General features: G+C 42.4%; 2 protein-coding genes across 3 annotated transcripts; one reads left to right on the top strand and one right to left on the bottom strand.

The window, feature by feature from the left end:
• The first annotated feature begins 122 nt into the window (after window positions 1-122).
• Window positions 123-10,902, top strand: LOC133926501 (chaperone protein dnaJ 1, mitochondrial-like). Of its 2 annotated transcripts, XR_009911113.1 has the most exons (20): window positions 123-402; window positions 507-546; window positions 1,280-1,372; window positions 1,462-1,553; window positions 2,135-2,218; window positions 2,314-2,352; window positions 2,483-2,608; window positions 2,695-2,736; window positions 2,830-2,917; window positions 3,804-3,868; window positions 3,959-4,021; window positions 4,087-4,159; window positions 4,699-4,790; window positions 5,716-5,787; window positions 6,310-6,366; window positions 7,081-7,129; window positions 7,203-7,266; window positions 9,196-9,285; window positions 9,766-9,922; window positions 10,398-10,902. XR_009911113.1 is itself a non-coding variant. In XM_062372475.1 (19 exons), exons 1-19 carry the CDS (start codon window positions 343-345, stop codon window positions 10,495-10,497), a joined length of 1,389 nt encoding a protein of 462 aa, XP_062228459.1. In that variant the 5' UTR covers window positions 123-342; the 3' UTR covers window positions 10,498-10,902. The 2 variants fall into 2 exon arrangements, 1 of the variants encoding a protein (XP_062228459.1); XM_062372475.1 differs by lacking the exon at window positions 9,766-9,922.
• Window positions 10,903-20,003: 9,101 nt separating this feature from the next.
• LOC133926500 (GLABRA2 expression modulator-like) lies at window positions 20,004-23,069 on the bottom strand. The gene is made up of 4 exons (XM_062372474.1): window positions 22,712-23,069; window positions 22,511-22,612; window positions 21,159-21,430; window positions 20,004-20,480 (listed from the first exon to the last, which is right to left on the bottom strand). The coding sequence occupies exons 1-4, from the start codon at window positions 22,998-23,000 to the stop codon at window positions 20,292-20,294; spliced, it is 852 nt and encodes a 283-aa protein (XP_062228458.1). The 5' UTR covers window positions 23,001-23,069; the 3' UTR covers window positions 20,004-20,291.
• Between the last annotated feature and the right edge of the window lie 819 nt (window positions 23,070-23,888).

Below are 23,888 nucleotides of genomic sequence, written 5' to 3'. Positions count from 1 at the left end.
GTGGTGTGGAAGGCCGTGGGATCTACAGAGGGTAGAACACGAAAAGGAAGCATTATAGTAGAGATAGAGATTTTTTTTATTTTAAAAATATAAAAATATAAATTCTTGCCTTGCCACGCCGGCAGCCCACTTGCAACTAAACCCCAGAATCGTTTCCTTCTTTCTTCTCCTCCAATCCACGATCCCCTCCGGGGCTTCTCAACCCGAGACGCTTCTGGAATCTTCTAGAACCTCCTCCACGCGGATCTCTCACCCGTACGTGATAGAAGGCTTGAGTCTCCACAGCCCGACCCGGCCTCCCTCCATTGCGCGCCGCCGCGCCGCGTAGTCCGCCTGCCGTCCATGGGCCGGTTCGGGTGGCTCCGGCTCGCGTCGAGATCCCTCGCGCTCCGCTCCAGCGAGGTGAGGCGAGCTCGTGGCCATTTGTTGCCTTGCCCATTTCCCCTTTTTGGTCTGGGGTTTTGCGGACTGCTGGTTGCTTACGCTGTTTGGGGTTTTACTTGCAGGTGGCTGCGCAGAGGAGCACATGGATTCGACCGAATACACGTAATTTCCCTTCCATTTGATGCGTTTTTCTTGACCTCGTGTAGCAGTTTTACGAATGTTTTGCTGTTCCTGATGGACGTGTACTGTTAATAATGAATGTTTTGCTGTTCCTGATGGACGTGTACTGTTAATAATGTAGATAATTTGGTGGACTTGAGGGTGAATAGAGGCTACTAGCGCATAGAAATCGTTCATTTTATAGGAAGACTTACCTACCCCAACTTGCTTGGGACTAAAAGGCTTTGTTGTATAGACTTGCTAATTTCGTTTCACAATGCTATTTTCTTGTTTCTTTTTGTTGGTATCGGGACATGCTTTTTATCATATGAATCAATTTAGATCTCTATTCAAACTAGACTTGCAGAAACAACACTTAAAAATTCCATTTCGGATTTGAATAGAATATGACGGACGATTGTTGATTGTACAAATTCTTCATGAGCATAGCTGATTCAGACGCACATACATTTCTGGAAAATGGATGTGGATGTGCAGAACTGCTCAGGCTATACTGGATGTGTTTCTGTGTTTATGATATCATTGGAGAAGAATATTATATGCTACAGATACCAAAATAATTGTTGGTGTCTGCAGAGGAGTGGTTAGACATAAATTTAGATCGAACATATCCATTTACTGGCTACTATCATTTTTAAAGTTTGGCAATATTATTTTTCATTTTTTTCTCTGTTCCTTATCTTTACTTGTTTTTGTTTTCATCTGGAGAACACAGCTTGCAGCTCTACTGGCATCTATATTGGTGATAGGTGCTATGGACGATTCATGTTGACATCATTTGTGTTGAGCAGGTTCTTTCATGCTACAGGTTATTATGCTAGTTTTACATTAACTTTCTTGTCATCATTACTTTTGCAATCACAAAGGCAATTAAACATTTCTGGGTGTTTCTGCCAGGTCACTGTTGTTCGATACACAAAGACTATTACAAGATTCTTGGTGTTCCTAAAGATGCATCGCAGGATGACATCAAGAAGGCTTTTCATTCTGTGAGTATCATTACAGTTCTGCTAATTTTGAGACATTCTGAAGCTTGCTTGCGATTTTACTATTTGTTTAAGATGACCATGCCATAAATCTAACATCCATCGATCAAGTGACAGTCTCACCTATTTTCTATCTTTTCATAGCATCATGTGTGATGCTGTTAACTTTTGAAGAAGACACTTCACGTGTGATTCTCAACTACTTGGTGTGTGGCTTCATGTGAAATGTTTCCATGTGTGATGTTGCTAATCACACCAATAATCCATCCAGCAACTGGACCTATTTTTGTTGTTGTACAGACAGTATTGATGTAGTATGACCTTCAAAGGTATATGTTCTAAAAATTTGGAACAAAGTGGAATTAGGATGAGATTATGCAGATATATTGAACAACGAACGTGAAAGTCAGATTTACTTGTAACCTAGGTGCTATGTTATGGGAATGAAAGATCTTCAAAAATGCGTGTTAGCAATATTCTTCCTTGTTTCTTAAAAAAATGCAAATGATATGATTTCAAATGGCTTTGTTTCTTAATTGAATCATTTACATTTTTTTCTTTTAAACCAAAAAAAATGTATGTAGCTTGCAAAAAAGTACCATCCAGACACAAATAGAGGCAATACTGCTGCAAAAAGGATGTTTCAAGAAATAAGAGATGCATACGAGGCAAGTAAGTTACCACAATTTGTATTTTGCTTGTTGATGTTTTAATTATTATGACAAAATTAACACTGTTATGTTATGCTAATTTTGGACTCCAGACGTTACGGGATCCCTCAAAGAGAGAGCAATATGACATGGTAATTTTTTGTTGCTTGGTTTCCTTTTCTACCCCTTTTTATGGAAATGTTTGGTTTCATTCAAGCCATTTATATGTAGTGTTTTGTTTTGTAATCTGGTAGAAGTTTACATTATGTTGTAATATTGCAGCTATTTTCAAGAGGGTCAAGGGGGGAGTTTGATGGGTCCTCTCATCAGAACAGTGACCCTTTCACAGAATTCTACAGACAGAATGATGGTCCTTTCTCTAGTAAATTCTATAAAATATTCTCTGAGGTAATTCCCTGTTTCTCCCCATGCATTTCCTTCCATTGTCATTTCACTACATACTATGGAGTGACACCGATTCTATTTGTTTTCAGGTTTTCCAGCATGACGTAAATATACATGCACATGATGTTGAGGTTCATTCCTAGGCCTGTTCCTCTTTCATTTTGGAGCAGTATTCTTCTTTAGTCGTTGTCTTGTTGACTAATTATATCTCTTGACTTAAGTAGGTAGAGATGAATCTATCTTTTAGCGAAGCTGCTAATGGATGCATAAAGCAAGTGTCCTTCAGCGCAAAAAATGTTTGTGATTCATGTGGTGAGTACGCATATGCTTGAACCTTTTTGCCCAGGTACATTTATTTATTGCACTTGTTTTTCATATGTGAATCTGTTGAATCAAGTTTGAAATCTTTGCACTCATGCGGTTAATAGAGAGAGTATTTCTGTTAATAAATGTGGATTTCCAACTGCCTGGTACATGATGTTTTGACATTTTCCTGAACATTTTTGTTCTATCTATTTGGATAGTAATCTGTCGAATTGCCACCTGTTTCAGAGACACCATTAGTTCAGTTAGCTGTTCCCAGCAGCTTGAACTCAATAAAATGGGGAGATCATATTCCATAAGATTGTCCTGGTGATCATTTTATTTTATTTTTGACGTGTGATATCATAAAGATGCTATTTTAATACTATTCGTGTCTATTTTCCCCTTCATAATCTTTCAAAAGAAAGTTCTGGATGCCAAATCTTCAATGAAGCACTCTAGAGAAATAATGGTCGGCTAAAATCAGCAGGAAGATAGTCAGGTCTTTTATGTGCTTTTGAACACTGCCATGGGATTGTGTAAACTGGTACTTAAATATACCAGCAGTAACCAATTATAAACCATACCCTTGTGAGAAAGTAAGCTTGGCAATTTTAGGATTCTTTGTTATGTAAGCGGTAAACCTCATCCTGTTAACCATCAAGTAAAGGTAGATTTATTGCTATAGGAGATGGGACTTCATATGCTTATGCCGGTGAATGATCACTTGCTGAAGTCTGTAACATTAAACTAAATCAATTACTGCTAAGAAGGCTATAACTATAAATTTTCTACATAAAGCTGTCATTTTTGCTTGAGCATATGATGATCATCCTGATTTAACCCATGCCCTCATTCTTTTCTGAGAAAACCCCTGATTATCTTGTGCTGTTAGATGGGAGAGGTTACTTGGCGAATGCAAAGAGATATGTTTGTCCCTCATGTAAAGGTTTAGGAAGAGTAAGTATTTGCTGTTATTTTCAAAGGTTCCTTGCAGATACTTATGGTACATTGCATATGCTTTGGAAACTTCACCTGTGGCTTATGCAGGTCACTATGTACCCATTCACATCCATTTGTAGTTCTTGCAGAGGTGTCGGGAAAGTAATTAAGGTAATGGTCCTGCAAGTAAATTAAGATTTATTAAGTTCTCATCTCAGGTATGATGATTTTCACAGGATTACTGCTTGGCATGCAAAGGTTCAGGGGTGGTAGATGGTATGAAATATGTAAATGTGACTATTCCAGCAGGTGCTGCTCACTAAGCTACAATTATCTTGTCAGTTTACTTCTTTTCCAGAAATGTGTACCTGCTCATAATTCATTAATTTGAGACTCTTTTGGAGTTTCATTGCAGTTATCTTGCATTCTCATACAGTTTGATCATAATATTCTAATACAATTGCTGAAAGAGTCATATTTGTACTGCTGCTACTTGAAACTCTCATCCATTGTATCATTTATAGGCTTACCTGCCAAAATCTAGGTGCATTAACATACTATACCCATGCACGGTGCACGTATCTCTTTTCACTAACAGGCTTATTCAAGAGACACATGGTACCTGTGGTAGCCATCGTAGCTCTTTTTTATTTTATTACAAGGATGGGGTTGCTTCATAATCCTCTGAGGCCATTTTTACCCTCCTCTTTGCAGCTACAGCATGTTGCCTGAACAACTTACTAGCGACACCGTGACTGATGTTTTACTATTAACTGAATGTATGACTGTGCAGTTTACATTGTAATATTGTAACTCATTGAAGATAATTCTTGCTTTCTGCAACATAGGAGTCGATTCTGGTGATACAATTCATGTACCGGAGGCTGGAAATAGTGGTGGACTTGGTGCCCAACCTGGAAGTCTATACATAAAACTTCAAGTGAGCATGCATACTCATGCGTGGTTCTTTTTATTCTTATACATCAACCTATAAGTTCAGTGAATTAATATATTCACGTATGCCCAAAATTTAGTTAACTATTGTCAAATATATATCTATCATATTTGACTTGTTGATGTTAATAGTTTTCTAGTGCCAATCAGGAATGATAGAAAAATAAAGCTTTTTCAGATGATTTTTCATCTTGCTCTTTGACTTACTAGGGTGTGTCAGAACAAAGCATATCAACAAGTTTGATTGATTGTGCTTGTGAACACCATTTACTATTATAGGGATGGAAGTAACTCTCTACTTTCCAATTGATGTGCCAGTAACAATCAGAAAATCATGTAGGAGCTAAGTCAATCCATAGGAGAAGGAAGTTTTGCCTTTCTCTATGACCAATGTTACAGAAATTATGGATCCACGAAGACTAGGAAGTTCACATTCTACTGGAAAGCATGCCTTCAGTGCCAACATTGTAAGATGTGTGTAGTGTCATGCCTCCAGCACATTGACTTTTATTCAATGTCAATGGTTAGATATACCTCCTCGAAAGGTCTTCAGTCAGTACCACTAGGATCATAAGTTTATCTTTGTTTGGTCCAAACATTGTTCTTGAAGGATTTGCGACCAAAATATAACGGATTCCTTTCGGTATAGGATTCCTCATTGTTATGCACACCCTTTACCAGTTTGTCACCAGGCTCAATATGTCTCTATGTAATGCGTGTTTGATTCTCACAACCATGTAAGATTGAGACGACCCAGCAAGTAGTTTTCTTTGGTTTATCTACTGACTGCTGATGAATTCGTAGTATTCTGTGGTGCTGTGTTATGTATTGTTATATATTATATAGTATTACTGCTTTCTTATATCAAACAATTCATCTTCTGATTCTCCCGCCAATCGTGTATATTGTAGGTAGCAATTGATCCGGTGTTTGTTCGAGATGGTGCTGACATCCATGTCGAGAAAAGGATAAGCTTCACACAGGTAATAGCTTCTGCTCTCCTTCTATTTTGCCCCTTTGAAAAACTTTTTAGATCAGTGAATAAACCAAAAAAAGATGCTATTTCTCACTGCCAGTCTCAGGAACTGTTTCCCAATGTTAAATTATGTAACATCCTTTCCCTTTTTCTCTTTATATAATTCATTTATCATCATTCTCATTTCTATGTCAAGACAAATCTAGTTTATTCATTAAAATATTTCTTGATTTTGTTTTTGGTTCTTCTATAATGCTTCACTCTGGAGTGTGGAACCCTTACAAAAGAGTGGCAACCTTTAATGGATGCTGGCATGAATCAACCTAGAGAGGCAGCAGATTTAGAAGTGATAGGATGTTAAAATTTAGGAAACATTATTATCATTTATTCTAGTCTGTCACAATTTTAAAGCTGTTAGTTTTGTAGCAATTTGTATTTATTGACATTTCTGTGAAAGATTTGAACTTACGCTTTTAACTGTTGCTTGTGATGGATTTGTTGCTAATATTTCGTTTTCTGAATCCTGCAGGCAATCCTTGGTGGAAAAGTTGAAGTGCCTACTCTAAACGGGAAAACAGAAGTGAAGGTAACAATTCTTGGTGGGAAAGGACATGCGCGTGCTGCCACTAACAACAAATACTAGGCAGTTCTGCATTATATTATCTATTTATTTTGTTATAGTTAGGTGGTCAACCTTTGTGTATTAATGCATACTAACGCCTGGAGCCTATTTCTAATTTAAAATGCCTGGTAATAACTTAATCTATTTTACGGAAGCACATTTGCTTGCACTTATTGAATGGTTAGGCTATCTTGTTACGGCGCGGCCGTATTAGAGACTTCAAGGGCGAGACCAGGGTAGTGTGTGCTAATGGATGGGAGCGGAGGGGGTAGCGCAGAGGTAAACACGGCCTGCCGCTCTCATCGCCGGGCGGCAGCTCTTCCGTAGCCACGGCAGGAGACTCTGGCGCAACCAACTTGAGGATGAGTTTATTTTTTGCTTTGTCCAACCTAATGACAATATACCGCCTTTATAGATCAGGCTTCACACGAGATAAGGAAAGAGTTAACAAATCTTTAACCGAAAGGAAACTAACTAATCTATTTCCTAACAAATGACATCTCCTCCTGCTCCTTTTCTTCTTGGTCGATCCTAGCCACTTTGGCACACCAAGGACTCCTTCCTATGGCGCCTGTAGGTTTGCCTAACAAAAGCGTTGACAACAATCTGGTGTTAGATAATATCGACTCCCCCTTCATATTTTCTTTACCTAATTGACCTCTGGTGTAATTTATCCAGATACCCAAAGGAGTCCAATCAGGACAAGTTCTAGTTTTAAGGGGGAAAGGTAACTTGTGCAATTAAATAAATTTCACACCAGACTTTTCCTAATAAAGTGCTAATGATCATAATTTTATCAGGATTGCCAAATCTGGCAGGATACTCCGGGGACCAATATGTCCGATTCCGAATCCATTTCCCCTCGTAAGCTGCTTATCCTTTTGTTAACAACTTTTTTCCAGCATACTACATCTTTTGTCTCTATAAATCAAAATGTTGCGGTGTTCCAATTCCTTTGATCATGTGCTTGTCCTTGAAGTAAAAAATATGATGAGATGCTGACTGATTGCCTGTCAGCTCACATTTCATTGAAAAGATCTTGCTATACTTTTCACCACAAAAGGTAATGGTTATTGTGTGCAATATCGATGAAGCGGAAAGGAGTTGAAAATGTTACCGGTGCAGGGGATATGCTGAACTGATTGGACAGCCTGAAGTGAGACCAGTCTTAAGAATAATTGGGCTTGCTACTATTGAGATTGACCCTTGATCACCTCTTACATGACCAAATTGTTAATGGTGTTAGGTTTTGGGAATTATGATACTTTCCTGTACATTAACGGTTCTATATGTACATAGAAAATGATAGGATAGGAAATGAAGAGTATGAGTTAATCCTAATACATTATTATATATATACATCAATAAATGGCGTTGAAAGTATGAGTGGATTAGCCACCTTTCTCTAATAGCTTGAGTCCCTGAGTGCCAGTTGGCACTTGGCATACTGCTGCATCAGACTCAGCATTGTATTAGACAGTAGGGTGCTTATTGCATCTTTCCTCTTGCACTCTGTGTGCACATTGCCCTATTGGGCCTACTAATAGAATTTAGCTTTGTTGATGCAAAAAGATGTCACGTCAGACACTGAGCACCTCGTGTACACAATCCGACGAGCAGCACCCAGGATACCCCAGTTGTGGCGCTGCGTTGTCGCCTTGTCAGACCTTGGTCGTCACCCATGCTCGGGAGGAAACTCGTCGGAGTGCGGATGGCCGATGACTTGTCCTTGGTCGTCGAGATCAAGAACATATAACAATGTAGATTGGAAGAGAGAACATGACTACAAAAGCTAGGCAAAATAGATAAAAACGAAAGATAGACTGTGTTTTGATCGATCGATTGATTATTTCAATCGGCCATGATCCTCTCATATTTAAAAGGTGGCATGTCTTAGCCGGAAAAAATCACGACTCATAATTTAAACCGAACAAGACTACATATAGATTCAGCTATGACTTTTGATCTCCAAACTTTCTATAACTAACATACCTTTTCTAGTCGACCATATAAACACCCACATATATCTACCCGAGTATCTTTTATTGCAGCTCGGCCTTCTTGGATTCGACTACATGCTTGACATATCCATGTACTTGAATCCGACGAGCTCTTCCATCTGTCCGGAGACCAACTGCTGAAACAAACTGTGGTCACTGATCGCCTCACTTATCGTAATCACTGTTCATGGTCATGAAGTACTGTTCGTTGGTCGGAGTTATTGTCAATCTGGCCGAGTACTGTTCACTGTGTCCGGAACAATGTTCATCATGATCAGAGCACTATTCACTGGTCGGAGTACTGTTCACCGATCAACTAGGAAACTTTCAGAACCGAAATTCTTCACAATATGCCAATTTCGGTCGTCAACACACTTGTATCACTTAATACTACAAATATCATATGTTTTCTTGGCAATTTCTTCATCAGTACTTCGGTCTTCAGCTTGGGTGATGCTAACCAACTTTTAATCACTCAATGGCCTTAGGTATCACTCCTTTGCTTTTTCTTAGTTCATGCTAAACAAAAAATCAATTCCGTTGATTCATGGGCCTTAAACTTGTGTATTGTTCCTTTGCTTTTTCTTAGTTCATGCTAAACAAAAAATCAATTCGGTTGATTCATGGGCCTTAAACTTGTGCTTTTTCTTAGTTCATGCTAAATAAAAAATCAATTCGGTTGATTCATGGGCCTTAAACTTGTGTGTTGCTGTTATGTTTGGTTTGTGGTAAATCATAATTCATCGGTACTTGCTCTTCAATTTGATTTATGACGTACAATTTTATTCTGCAGGGTGGTTACTGAACGTCAGCGTGCACTGTTGGAAGAATTTGCAGTAGAGGAAGCTACAAAAGAACAAAATACTTCTGTAGCAGGAAACTGGTAAGTTCACGATTCACCCACCCACAGCAAGATATCAACAACCCAACCCCACCCACCCCAACATGCAAATGGAAAAAGGGAATTGTGTCCTTCCAAATTACACAATTCAGTGAACCATAGAACAGGGTTTATCATTAGACATCGTATTTCTTTTTTTAATTCTGTTTTATTCCAACAAACTTCTTTAGCCCATTTAAGTTATTATTCAAATGGACTTCTAGAAGTACCACATGCCCCCAAGGAAGAACTTTTCTGTACCTTATCATTTTTTTTACATTGCCATTTATTATTTATTTTCCTTTTTGATCAAATGTAAAGTGCATACCTACATTTAATTGTTTTAAAGATAGATCAAAGATCACTGGTGTTAGCTAACTGGTTGGCTTTTAAAATACCCACTGGAACCAAAATTTTCTGTTATTATTTGGATTATACCTTCTTGAGTGTGGCGTGGCTGGCTTATATGAATTGTCTGGTTAGGTTTCTGCATGATACCTGCAGCAGGGAACAGAATCTCTAGCGAGAACCAGTTTTCTCCGTGGCATCTGAGAGTTGTGTGAACTTCGGTTTGAATTTCAGAATAAAAGGGGTCATAACCTTCAGCAAAACAGAATTAGTTCCTGCCGGCAGTTGTAAGGTGTGAGACTTGTGTTGTGGAGGGTGTGGGTTGGAGTCCCATGGCCATCAATTACTGTTTGGTTTTCCATTTCATTTCGAGAAAGTCAAAATTGATTTCAAATTTTTCGGCATTAATGTGGTTAAATGTCATCAACAACCAAATAAACCTGCAATTATTTGACTATGTATCCTTGACCATCATAGGAACCACAAGATGGATAATCAAAAGCTGCATGCTTTGTCAACTATTTACTGTTTATGATGAATTTATGGCTTTATCTTATTCTGGCACTTGATATGCATGCAAACATTTCTTTCGTCCTGCAGCTTTGTTGATGTTTGATATTCTTTATTATAGCTTTATCATCTGGTAGTAGATAGTAATAAATGTGATCTTTGTTATTTTGTATTATATAGCCTGTATCTTCTGGAAGTAATAAAGATGAAATTTAAACAGACTTTATCAGCAGCTCTCTACTGGCTAATACTTACAGGTGGGAGCTAGTTGCAGAAAATATAACGGCTCAAAATCTCATGATCGGAGTTGGCATCCTCCTCCTGATTCACCTGATACTGAACAAGGCTGTGAGCTAAGGCTTTGAAGCTGCACTATGTTGGGGCTGTGGGGCGATATCAAGCACTAAAAACTCTATGGAGATTGAGCTTAACACAAAAATACTAAGGGTCACGATTCTTTAAAGATTTTTTCACCCATGAGAAATCACAATGTTGAAGAAGGCGTGGACTAGAGGTCGCTGGTTTCTATGGGAAAGATAGTCATACCGAATAATATTTGGATCTCATTACATAGTTAGGAGCCGTCTGAAGTTTTGTTTTCGATAATTCAACGTGTTGCCTAAATACTATTGCGGTGGCTTCTCTTCACCAGTGTAACATGGATGTTTTTTTCTGAGGAAAGTAACATGGATGCTTGACAATGGTAATAGTTCAATGCTTGCAACCATGCTGGGTGAAATTGAGTGGAAATTTCCTTGTAAATCTCGTCCTATTACTTTTTCCAGTACACCTCGTCCCTATTGTCTGCCGTCCTTAGTCCGCCAGCCAGAGTGGGCAAGGCGCTGCTGCAGCTGCTCGTTTACAAGTTCCTCACTGGTGTAAAGTTGTATTCTGGTTTTAAACATGTTGGTTGAATTTTTTGGTTTCTCGTGCCTTGTTCAGAATTTGGAATTTTGAATTTGAAAGTTAAGGTTTTTGAGTTGACGGTTGAATGTTAATGTTGAATGGTGTAATTTCCCAAATCGAAATTCGGTTTTTATGTTAAAAAGGTGGGTAGCCTAATGTTTGTATGTTGAAAAGTGAAAATTTCATGTTCAAAGGTACTTATCCCAATGTTTATACTTGAGGTTCTTTTTATCTGTTTGAATATAGGAATTGAAAGTCAGAGTTTTCACCTTTTCTGAATTATAAGGGTCCGATTGTTTTAGCTTAATATTGTGAAAATCTAGTTTAATTTGTAGAATTTATGGAATTTTTTTTTCATCATATTGTAGATTGTGGGATTTTATAGTACAATTTGGTTTGTGGAATGTAGAATGTGAATTATGAGAATCAGCTTTTATATTATAATGTTTGTTTTTGTTCTTGCTTTTAGAGCTAAATCTATAATCTATAAGTCAAAAGCTTTTGGTTTTGCAGGTGACCCAATGCCGAGGTGAGCCTCAGCTGTGTGCGTACATTGCGGAAGCCCGCCAAATGGTGAACCCACGAGTTTTTTTTATTTTTATATTTTTTCGAGTTTAAATTTAAATAAATAGATTCTCGGCGAAAAGATTTGCAAAAGTAGGTGCCCACCGCCCTCTCAGAGGGCTGTAGCCCTCTGGGAGGGCGGGTACGGGTGCTAACCGCCCCCTCAGAGGGCGACAAGAGGGGCTAACCGCCCTCTCAGGGGGCGGTTAGGCCCTGGGGGGGGCGGGGGGGGGGGGGGGGGGCGGTTAGCCCTAGCCGCCCTCTCAGAGGGCGGTTAGGGGCTTTTTTATGTAAAATTAATTTTTTTTTCATTTTATCCTATAAAAATGTATTATTTTTGTAATTGAAGAAAAAAAAGGGGTATAAGGAAATTAAGAAATTAAATTTGGAGTAGGTTATGTAATAACGGGAGGAAAAAATCAGTAATTAGTAGTTGCAGCATTTTACGTGGGTATGGGGTGCGAACGAGGACAAACATAGTATTGAACACATGATGAAAACATTACAATACACTGTAACCGCGACGACACGATGAGGAAACAAAAGTGGCATGTACGGTTCGCACTAAGACCTTATTAGTGCGTCGATCTTAATCATAACATGCCTTAGGGAAGGACCTGCCGCCTTAGCACGGCGGACTCTCTCCCGCTTCCTTTCCCTCTCGAGCCTGAGCCACGGTACGGTCGTGCGCCGCCTTCCTCATGCGCTCTTCTTCCTCCCGTTTAAGACGAAGTTCCTCTTGTTGTTGCTCGTACTCCCGACGTGCGTACGCTTCCCTTCTCCACCTCATGTTCATGTCGACCCACAGCTTCTGTGAGTCATTTTGCTTATTGTCGAGCCATTAAATAAAATCACAGAGCGGTGGAGGGGACTGAACAAATGGAACAAGATGAGCAGTTAGTAAAAGAGGGTGCGTAATCGGAAGAGATGAGGCATGTGTTGTCAAGTCATGGTTAAAGTTTAGTGCTGTGGCCACTTGTTCATTGAACGTGTCTGAATATGAAATGCATTTACGAAATGCTAAGTCGACCATACAAAGTGAACGTGTCTTAATACATATGAGCACATCACAAAGCGAATATGCATATGTTAGTTACAAAAAATGTAAAATGCTACTCATGCCTCCCTCGTTGCCGTCGTCCGTACGCCCCATCGTGGTCCCGATGCCGCTGGTTAACCCTCACGTGACCCCTGGAGTAGGTGAGGGGGTCAGGTGGGCCGACATGTCTGGTAGGCCTAGTAGGGACCACCGGTGTCGAGGGTTCGTCGTGCGTGGGCTGGGTCCGAAGCGGTGCACTGAAAATCTGGGACCGCTGAAGGACGTCGTAGTCAGGTGTGCCCTCGAAGAAGTCACGGACGATGTTGTATGCGGTGTCGGGGCTAGCCTCATCCTCCTGACTAGGGTAGGAGGACTGTGAAGGCTCGGCAGGCGTCCATGTGTACTGGCTGGAGGGGCCTGTGAACAAATAATCACGTTAGATACGAACAATATGGTATTGAAAGTAGTAGTAAGAAATGTATAATTGTACCTGCGTGGTACGACGGTGCAGCAGAAGAAGGCCACGCTGACGTGCCGTAGTACGTTGCGGGGGGGGGGGGGGGGGAGGGTGTGGGGCCGCCGAAGACGGACCGACCTCGTCACCGAAGTAACATGAGCACAGTTGTAACTTATTTTGCTGAAAGTACTAGAAATTAGGAAGAAGGGTTCCCGGAGTACCTGACTGTGGACGTACATGGCTCAATCTGCGAGGCTGCGTCGAGACTTGCGCAGACGGACCTAATGAATGTTTAATAACAATAAGTAAAGGATATTGATCAATATTATTCAAAAGTATAATTCGTACCATGTTGCTCGGACCCTCCAAGACGTGATAGAAGGGGTCGTGTGGGTGCTGACACTGAAGAATGTCGGTGCACGTTTGACGACCGAGACGACTCGGCGTGTACACCACTCGTCCTGGGAGGTGGCCCTGCTACATCTGTGGTAGATCGGCAGGAGGTGAGCTTCAGGGCGCGCGTCGTCTTGTCAAAAACCCGTCTAATGAAGCTCGCAACATCCGACGCACTTAGGTGATGCCCTTGCCGGACGCGGTCCATAGCAGCAGCTGCATCCCTATTTACATCATAAATGATATCTATCTGCGGATACGAACAAAAGTGAACAATTAAAGTATACGGTTATGTTCATTCAATATGGAGTACGGACTTCAAAAAATGACTTACTGCTAAAGCGGCGTCCTCGTCCCAATGCACCAGGTATGTCTCCGTTGTCGATGCGACGTGGCCCCGGACATCATCAGGGGTGTAGGTGACACGAGTCCACGTACGAGGTACGTACCACTGTAGGTACTCCCTGAAGTTTCCCTCAGTGTGGGGACGCGCCTCATCAACGACGTCCTGTAGCGCTTGGGCCCATGTTGCCACGTAAGGGGCCAAGCGGTCCGCCCAGAGGTGGCCAGCTGGCTGGCCTTTCCGCGTGTACCTGCATTCAAACCACGGTAAATGTAAGTCAAACTGAAACGAAGGTTGCTCAAACTAAAATTTTTCAAATGTACCTGTGGACGTGCAAAGGGACTGTACGGATGGGGACGAGCGGGAATGCCTGGTGACAGCCAAACTGCCGCATGACGCGCTGCGGTGAGTACTCTTCGACGTAGATGTCGAAGACAAGGGGCGCCTTGGTGAGCCAGTACTCCTCGTCGCGGGTGCACAAGGGTGACAATCCCAACCCTACACGTGTATGAACGGACCGAGCATTGTATGGCTCCCATACCACATCGTTAGGACGTAGCCTGTCAAACTGGGTACGAAAATGCTCGTACGCGCTGCGAGGCTGCTCGTGGGCCCACTGTGGCTGAGTGACAAACATCAATACAGATATTTAGAGACTAACATAGTACGAACGAAACTGTTAATGTAAATTACGTACTCGTCGACGACACCACAGCGAGACCATTGTCGGCGCGTCCTCGTCCATCTCGCCGTACCACTCCTCTGGGTACGGGGAGCGATCCACCACCGGCCTACCTATGGCGAAATGCTCGTAAGACCATAGCTGAAGAAGAAGTGGACACCCGGTAAAAGTGGCTAGCGCCTCCTTCTTCGTGCATGCGTCGCAGAGTGCCCGATACGTCGCAGCAAGAACAGCTGATGCCCAGCTGAACTACGGTACGTCCTCTGTATGAGCGTTCGCTATCGACCGGGGGTACGGCACAAGGGTCCTCGTAACCAGGTGGCCTTGGCCACTAGTGAACATCACCCACCCAAACAACCAAAGGAGGTAGGCCTCCAAATGTCTCGAGACTGCGTATGCGTTGGCTTGTGGGTGGATGTACGCCGGCTGCATATATGACTGGTGTCAGAAAGAATCATTATGACATAATTTGTTAGTAATCGATAGGTTGCATGTTACCGTACCTGGAACTGTAGGATCCACTTCTTCGTTGGCCCTCGTGCATCGGCTTAGAACTCAGGCACGTAGAGGGGTGCATCCGTCTTTCGCTCCACCGGCCCAAATCGCTGATGCATGTCGTTCATCCAGTCAGCCTGCATATCGATCACCCCAACCGCAGCTCCCGCGCAAGGAAGGCCTAAGAGGTAGGAGACGTCCTGCAGGGTCGGGGTCATCTCTCCGCACGGTAGGTGGAACGTATGTGTCTCCGGCCTCCAACGGTCGACCAGTGCTGCTATCAGCGACCGATCGAAGTAGAAACGACGGGCCGCAACCTCGGGGTTCTTCGTCGCTCGGGCCTCGACCAACCGGCAAAGCGGTAGGAGTCCGGCCACTCCCAACCTATAAGTATTGCAGTACATCAATAATATGTAACAATAGCAGCGAAATGATATGTAACACCATCAGCTTTTCTAAGTACCTGTGGGTCCAGCGCTCGTCTACCGTCAGCAGGTCTCCGGGGCCTCGTGGGCGAAACACTCCTAGCTCCGTCTGGTGCTCGGCGGATAAGAAGCTGCGATGCTTCTTGTTCACGGCAGGGTCCAAAAGCTCCGGGGTCGAAGGTTGAGCCATCTCTGCATTTGAAAGACATGTACATTAATACATTGATAAATAAATACAAGAACAATATACTTCGAATGCAAATTAACCATATGCGAAATTAACACATATTAAAATGGTACAAAACTAGCTGACCTAGACAACAGGTGTATCACCGCCTGCACTTTTGGGACAATATTTGTAAGTGTGACCTACTTCATTGCACTTACTGCATCGCTTAATCCTAGGGCCAGCCTTGAATTCATCCATATCGTTACGAATCCGCCGAGATTGTTTTCGGCCCGGTGCGTTCTTCATCTTTCCCAAATCAGGCACATATATTCTTGAAGGCCCTGGGTTACTTGTAAAAGTGTCAACAATGCCGTAACCATACAGCTCCTGGTTCCAGGTGTTCAGTACTTGATCTTTCATGAAATATTGTGACACATTGCCTTGGAAGCATATGGTGCTCCGCGCACGCAGCTATGACATGTGTACAAGGTTTGTAGAGTAATTGTGGCTTCTGACAACTACATATGCATGTCCCACTCCTTAGCACACACTCTTGAACATGCCGCTCACGTCTACCCCCCTCCGACCCTTATCACGACACAGGACACTGAACCTGTGCTCTGCTGTGCCCTCTTGATTTGCGCGATGCATGTGGGCCTTCCTATTTGCCTTCTCCATGTACTCACATAGCATCCGGCCATAAAGCATACGATTGTCCTCCATTATAACCTTAGCAGCTGCATACCGATCAATGAAGTACTTGCAGGTGCCATGCAAAATGCCTTCTACAATTCCAACTAGTGGTAGGGACCTCATTCCTCGCATGACCCAGTTATAAACCTCTGCAAGGTTTGTAGTCATTACTCCATACCTGGCACCACCACTGTCGTAAAGAAGAGCCTATTTTTCATTCGGCTCATTGCGTATCCACTGTGAAAAGCTCCTAATAGATGAGCCCGATCTCTTTACAATCTGCGGAGTATCGGTTGGGAGCCGACCGAGAGCTATTGGTTCCTCACGATTAGGTGCGGCCTCCGCAGTTTGTTTAAGAGTCAGTTCATCAAGTCTTGCCCATAATGCATTGAACTTACGTTGCTGGTTCTGACTGCACAACTTCTTGAAGAGCTTCATTAACTCTTTGTTTTTAAACTGTCTGTAGAAGTTCACACCCATATGGCGCATGCACCACCTGCTTTTGAGATCTGGCCACTGTACTGGTACACCCCGTCGCACGCTACCGTGTTGCATATCCAGCAAAGCCTGCAACAATCCTGCATGTCTATCATGAATGAGACACACATCTGGTCGGTCAAGAACAATTGCATGCTTCACCCGCTCTAGGAACCAATACCAGCTGTCCCCATTCTCACTCTCCACGAATGCAAACCCTAGTGGCAGGACTTGGTTGTTACCGTCGACCCCTATTGCAGACAATATCTGCCCTTTGTACTTCCCAGTTAGGAATGTTCCATCTAGGCATATGATGGGTCGGCAATATCTAAATGCTTTGATAGTTGCACCGAATGCAAAGAAAGCACGCTGCAACACTCTTTTTCCGCTGTACTCCACATCAGTAGAGGGGTAATGCTTGATATCATAGTATCTGCCTGGATTTCTTGCACAAATTGTGGCTAATTGACGAGGTAGATTGTGATACGAATCTTCATATGTACCAAACCTCATCTCAATAGCCTTTTGTTTCGCCCTCCATACCTTCGCATAATTTATTGTGTACTGGAACCTTTGCTCAATAGCATGGATTATTGATCGTAGCTCATACCTTATGTTGTCCACAATATCTCCGTACATAACATTTGCAATGAAAGCAGAAGACAGGTTCCGGTGGACGAACTCTATTTCCTCAATATGACAATTATGTTCCTTAACTATTGAGCATTGCCAGTAGTCTTCCCATTTCCCTCTGAATGCGTGCACCCGCCAAGGGCACTAAGGAACCAAGCACTTCACATCGTACTCTCTTTTACTTGATTTAACAACCTTGAATTGCCTACGAAGAGACAACGACCAGAATTTCACTGCATCAATAACTGCCTCTTTTGTAGGGTACATAGCACCCTGTGACACCTCATTCTCATGGTATTGCCACGGTGTCTGGTCAGCCTCGCTAACCACCAACTTCGAAAATTCTTGATCACGCCACTCTGCATGAACTGCAGTATTACCCTCCTCATCAGAAGAATCCCCATCGGCAAGGCCTTCCTCCAACTCTTCATCCTTCAAATCCATATCTTCAATGATGCTAGGGATGTGCTCCCCTTCATCAGCTACACCCATCGGCTGTAGCTCTGGAACATCACCAACCTCCTCTCTGGATCCTACATTAGCCGCCTCTGACTCATCTTCTACTGCCTCACTTGGTCCTGCTACTGCTTCTGCAGAGTTCACCTCATTTTGATCTTTCAGGTACGCCTCAGCTAATAAAACAAGCGGCATGCCACGTTCACAGCATATATCTACATACTGCCTCCAAGTTGATGTGGCTTCGATGGGAACAAGCTTACCAAAGTATCCATGACTAGCACGTCTCAGAATACCTTTCAACTTCAGCTCATATTGCTGCGGATCCAGTTGGAAAAACTGCATGAGCCATTTGCACACCCCCACGATAGTCCTCTCATTAGCCTTACTAAGCCCCTTCATAACATGGCGAAATCCAGAGAGATCTACACCGTTGGGACCATACATAATTTCACCCTCACCATAATATATCTGAAAAATTAATTTATCTGCTATTCCTGGAAACACCCGCAAACATAACACATGTTAAGACAACAAACTATATTTCTGATTATCGGATAAAATAGTTTTTAAATGCTACCCTAGGTTCGTAAATTATCATCTACTGTTGACTCATACGTCCGCATGTACAAGTAATATACTATAAACTATATACTACAAATAACATACTGAAAATAATATACTAAAAATAATATACTACAGGTAACAAATTGAAAATAATATACTAAAAATAATATTCTATATTCAACTATTATCGTACAATTTTCTAACTAAATTTGACAATTTTCTAAACCCTAGATCATAAATATCTAAAATCTATGTCATATACTACTACTGCACTAATTAACAACAATAAAAAGGATAAAAAGATTTACCTGAATTTTTTTTCCAAATCCGCAGCCCAAATACAGCAGGGCTTCGCCGATCTCTCTTCCTCCCCTCCCCTCTCCTCTCTTCTCTCTCTTCTCAACTTTTCTTTTTTTTCCGAATTTTATGGTTCTCTCTCTATTTTTCGGGGTTTTTATAGACTCCAGGGCGCGGGGCAGCGGGCGGGAGGAGCCCTTACCGCCCCCTGAGAGGGCGGTAAGGAGCTGGGGGTGGGTAGCCTGTGGGGCCCGGGCGGGAAGGCCTACCGCCCTCTCAGGGGGCGGTTAGCACCCGTACCCGCCCAGGGCGATGGGCGCCTAATTTTGCAAATATTTTCGTTGGGGATCTATTTATTTAAATTTAAACTAAAAAAATATAAAAATAAAAAAACTCGTGAACCGGCACCCACTTTTCCCAGCGGCCCAACCTCTCCGCTCCCATCCCATCGTTGCGCAGGAACCCAACCTGCACCAGGCTTGCCGGCCGAGCCCTCGATCAGTCGATAGTCGCTTCCCCGCTGTCCCCACCGCGCCAGGCCACCCGCTGGCCATCGCCCACCGCCAACCTGCCGAGCCCGCTGACGCCCGCACGGTTGCACGCGCCGCGCTCACTCGTGCAACTTGCTGTTTTCGACGTGACGAGTGGCCACCCACGTGGCTAAGGGCACAAAGGTCTTTATAGCTAGGTGCTAAAAAAAGTGTTAAGCACTTATAAAAAATTATAATTTTTAATATAAATAAAAACTACATATGTTTAAATATAGTTAATTATCTTATTAACACTAATACAAATAGTTGTATTTAAGTAAGTATCTTATCCTCTATCTAAGCACCGTTGTACATGCTATAACCACGTTCTCGCTTGATCCGCGGCGGTGCGTTGGCAATTCGCCAGGGCCGTACCCCGCACTCGTCCACCGGGTGGTGCAACGGTGCGCCTCAGAAACTCGGCGGATCCACCCGTAGGCAGCGGGGCGAGACCGAGAGCCAGTCGCGATGCATGGAATCCGTTGCTCGTGTGCCGGCGCTCTTCAATCCGCACGCCCACAATGGAGCCCAGATCGAGTGCCTGCGACTCGGAAGCAAATCTGGGAAACCGATAGTACTCGTGGCTTGACCAAATTAGCGTGAGATGCATGGTTCAGTAATTTGAACTGGTTGCCGTATGGATTTCCACAATTCATGTTATACTTCAAGGTACGGTAAACACATTCTGAAACATGCTAATAGTCGCAGATGTATTAATGATTACCTTTCACCACAGGTTCAATCCAAAGTTTGCAAGGCCTCGGGTAATAACTGTCACATTTCAATGTTGGCAATTAAGGCATTCAAAATGGGCAGCTGCAGTATAAATCTTCCCATATATCTCATCATTACAACACAAGCAGGAAACACAAACACTTCTGACACGTATGCGAGCTAGTGAGTGTACCGTATCAAAGCTTCAGCGCGAAGGATTTGAAACAGGAGACACTCAGAAGCTAAGGAATCAGGTTCAGAACTCCAATGATTCTACCGAGACTGAAGTAACTGAAGCCTCCATTTGATATCTACGGTTGCAACTCACGAGCACTAGCCAATGCTTCTTGAAGACTGGTTACAGCTTTGTCATACATAAGAAAACCCATGAACCAGAACTCGTGACCTTCAACTGAAACAACTTGAATGTATTTTTCAGCGGGATTCACTTTGCTCACTGAAGGATTAGCCGTTCTTAGCTGATGAAGAGGAATGACCACCTGTTTTTGGCAAGTATACAAAGCATATTAACGTGACAGAAGTTCTCTGGAAACAACTTCTTTTTTCTTTTCTTTTTGGTGAACACATGTACTCATTAAAGTTCTACCAAACAGAGCACCGGAATGTTCACCCAGATTCAACCTGGGTCGGGCAATGAGGGAAAATACACCCTTGTTCAAATATTAAAAACATGTCCTAAATATAGGGATGGTAACATGAGCATTCAAACATTTAAGTTTCAACCTGTAGTTATCTGTGCAATCTTTTATGATTCAGACAAAAAATCTCAAATAAGCCAGGCTTGTAAACTAATCAGATTTCAATTCTCCTTTTGTTTTATCTGTGCAATCTTACATGATTCAGAAAAAATTCTCAAATGAGCCAGGCTCGTAAACTAATCAGATTTCAATTCTCTCCTTTTGCTTTATCTTTATTTAATATAAAATCAAAGTCACACTATTCTCATCCTGAAAACCAATGTCATTTTCACCACTGACTAATAAAAGAGCCAAATCTTGTAGTAAGTTACACCCATAAAATACAATAAGACAGTGATGATACTTCGCTTATAGTGCTCAAACAAGTCAAAGATGATAAAGTGAAGCGCAAAAAGAAGATTTGATTTCACAGCAGTAACTAGATGCTACAAGGGAAATGGAATAGGGAATAACCCTTACCTTGTAGTAGCTCCATTCAGTTTTGTTCCCAGCTTTGTAAGAGAGAGGATTGTCACTGCAAAATGCAATCTTATCTGTAGAAATGTACAGGACTCCCATGACAGGACCAGCTGATGTTGATAGATAGCATGCATAGCATATTTTCAGCTGCTCATCTGGAAGAACTTCGAAGGTCTGCCTAAATATTTTTTCATATCCACCTTCTGCTAGAACTTTGGTTCCTTGAGCAAGTCGTCCCATAGCAGCTTCGGTAAAACTAGGTCCTGTCTTGACTGTTAATGAAAAATGGCGTATTGTCAGGCTCAGAGGAAATAATAGTAACGGCGAGTAGAAGATATAAGATTATTTCCCACATATTCATTTGTTCTGGTCTGCCATTTTGAATTGTAACAAAAAACAATTACATGCAGAGTTCCTCGCCTCATCATTTCAAAAGATCAATCTTACTGACCTATGGGTAACTACGGTGGAAGGTTATTCACATGCCACCGATCAGGATCTTCTCTTGGACGAATAATCAATTGTTTAGAAGATTTATTGGTCATGTGACAATGTGTACCAAACTCTATGACTTACTGACTTTGAACCCTCCTCTGTTAGAAGTATAGTTGGTTCTTAAAAGGTCTGCTAGTTCTGTGACAAAATTGCTTCCATCAAACTAGGTGCTTAGCCTAACTCCCTAATCAACTTGTACCTAAAAGATAATAGCGAATTTAATGTCGTAAGATCTCCCCCAAGATACTTCCAATTATTCCTAAGGAATTTGTTCAAACTGCAAGTAAACTTCAGTTTACACCTGCATTTGTATAGGAGAATTGGATCATAAACATCATCCAATTAAGTTAGAAGACAATCGTGTGAATTAGATGAGCTAAAGATATGGAGAAATAGCCCCTTCTCCATTAATGATTAAGCATACTACATACCACGTTATATACTATGAATAATGAATGTCAAAGAAAGATCAAGAAGATCATCAGTAGACTTGCAAGTTCTTGTGTAACTAGGAACCAGGTAAAAGTTTGAAAACACTAGTAAACTTATAATGATAGCCATCCTATAATGTATAAGGCATCAAGCATGGAAAGGTACACTAAATATTCAACTTTACTTCTTGTCTCAGGCAAAAGACACTGATCCTGCTGCCCAAGCCCTCCAATCCCAACCATAATTCTTGGAGGGGTCTACCAAAGCTTTTACTTTGCAACTTTATTCAGTACTGGCGTACTGCTGATGCTTTTCTTTGGTCCTTAGAAAGCTAATCCATTATACCAGTCCGCGCGCTTCAAGAAATGAATCACACAAACATAGAAAGGAGATTGGGATGTTTTAAGTGGATGCTGAGATCTCACAGTGCTGCCACGTGTCGCGGCTGAGGCTTTCGACCATCTTGGTCGTTTCCCCCATCGACTTCCCCCACCTCGACAGCGTCTCCTTCATCGCCTCCACCGCGCCTGCGGCTCTCCCAACGCCAGAACAAAATCAGAAAAAAAAAATGCTCCCAACACGGCACCAACGAAGCCCTGCGCGTCGAATCAGGGGCGGGGGGTTACCCTTGGACGAGGAGGAGGCGGGCCCGCGGGACACATACTGGCTGGACTCCGCGGCGGCGGCGGCCTGCACGTGGGTCGGCGAGTCCGACGTCAGCTTCTCGCTCCACTTGACGGTCTTCTGCGCCGGCGCAGGCAGCGGATCGGCCGCCTCGGGAGCCGGCGTCGGCGCCGCGGCGGGTGGCGGGGGCGGGGAGGGGTCGGGAGAGGGGGCGGGGGCGGCCTGCTCGGCGGCTGAGGCGGGGGCGGGGGCGTCGACGGTCGGATGCATCTCGACGGGCGACTGCTGCATCTGGTGGTGCGGTGGGGCCCGAGGAAAAGGAGGAGAGGAAATGGGTTGCGCGTCGCAGTTCGTGTGGGGTCAAACCGTTTCAGTTTCTTCTCTCTTGTAGGAAAGTCGCAGTCCGGTCCAGACGAGCTCCGTCCGCTTTGGAACCCCACCTTCCGTTGGAAGCCGAATCGAGCTGGCGCGGGATCGCACTTGCCCGTTGCAGTTGCAGCGCCGCGATAAAAATGGAGGCAAATGATTTTATTTTCCACCCCCAACAGGTGCTTCGTAAATTTGTCATTCTGAGTCATACTTATTAATTCAGATAATTTCATATTTTATTGATATAAGTGACATTGTAAAAATAATTAATTTTTTCAATAGTAAATAATTAATTTATTCTGATAAAATGGCCCTGATCGGTAGGTTGGCCTGATTGTTTTAATCGGCTCATCCGTTTGACATCTGGGTGGAAGAACTTGTTGGACTCCATTCAGAAAAGGAAAAGAGATTGTTGGCTTTGGAGGGGTGGAGGGAGAAGACATAAGGAAATTCTTAGCTCCAAATGGTTGTACTCTCGAATCGTACATATATACTGTTTTGAATAATGTATAGTTTTCAATATATAGTTTTGATTACTATTTTTATTAAAATATATTTATAAAATTCAATAAATTTGTGATATTATTAAAATATTTTTCAAGACAAATCCACACAATATGATTTTAAAGTTTAAAAATAAATATTTTAAAAACTATTGTTAGCCAGAGTTTTAAAAAATTTAAAACCCTTTTTTCAAAACGATATGTATTAATGACTGGAGAGAATATATGCCCAACCCTGTATCACATCTCAAAACCCTAATATAGTCATTAAGCATGCATAATCATCGTGACATCATGCTTCATGTAC

The sequence above is a fragment of the Phragmites australis genome, chromosome 8 (genome assembly GCF_958298935.1).
Source record: "Phragmites australis chromosome 8, lpPhrAust1.1, whole genome shotgun sequence".
Classification (NCBI taxonomy): domain Eukaryota; kingdom Viridiplantae; phylum Streptophyta; class Magnoliopsida; order Poales; family Poaceae; genus Phragmites; species Phragmites australis.
The sequence above is the reverse complement of the archived record's forward strand: the minus strand, read 5'-3'. Positions and strand labels throughout refer to the sequence as shown.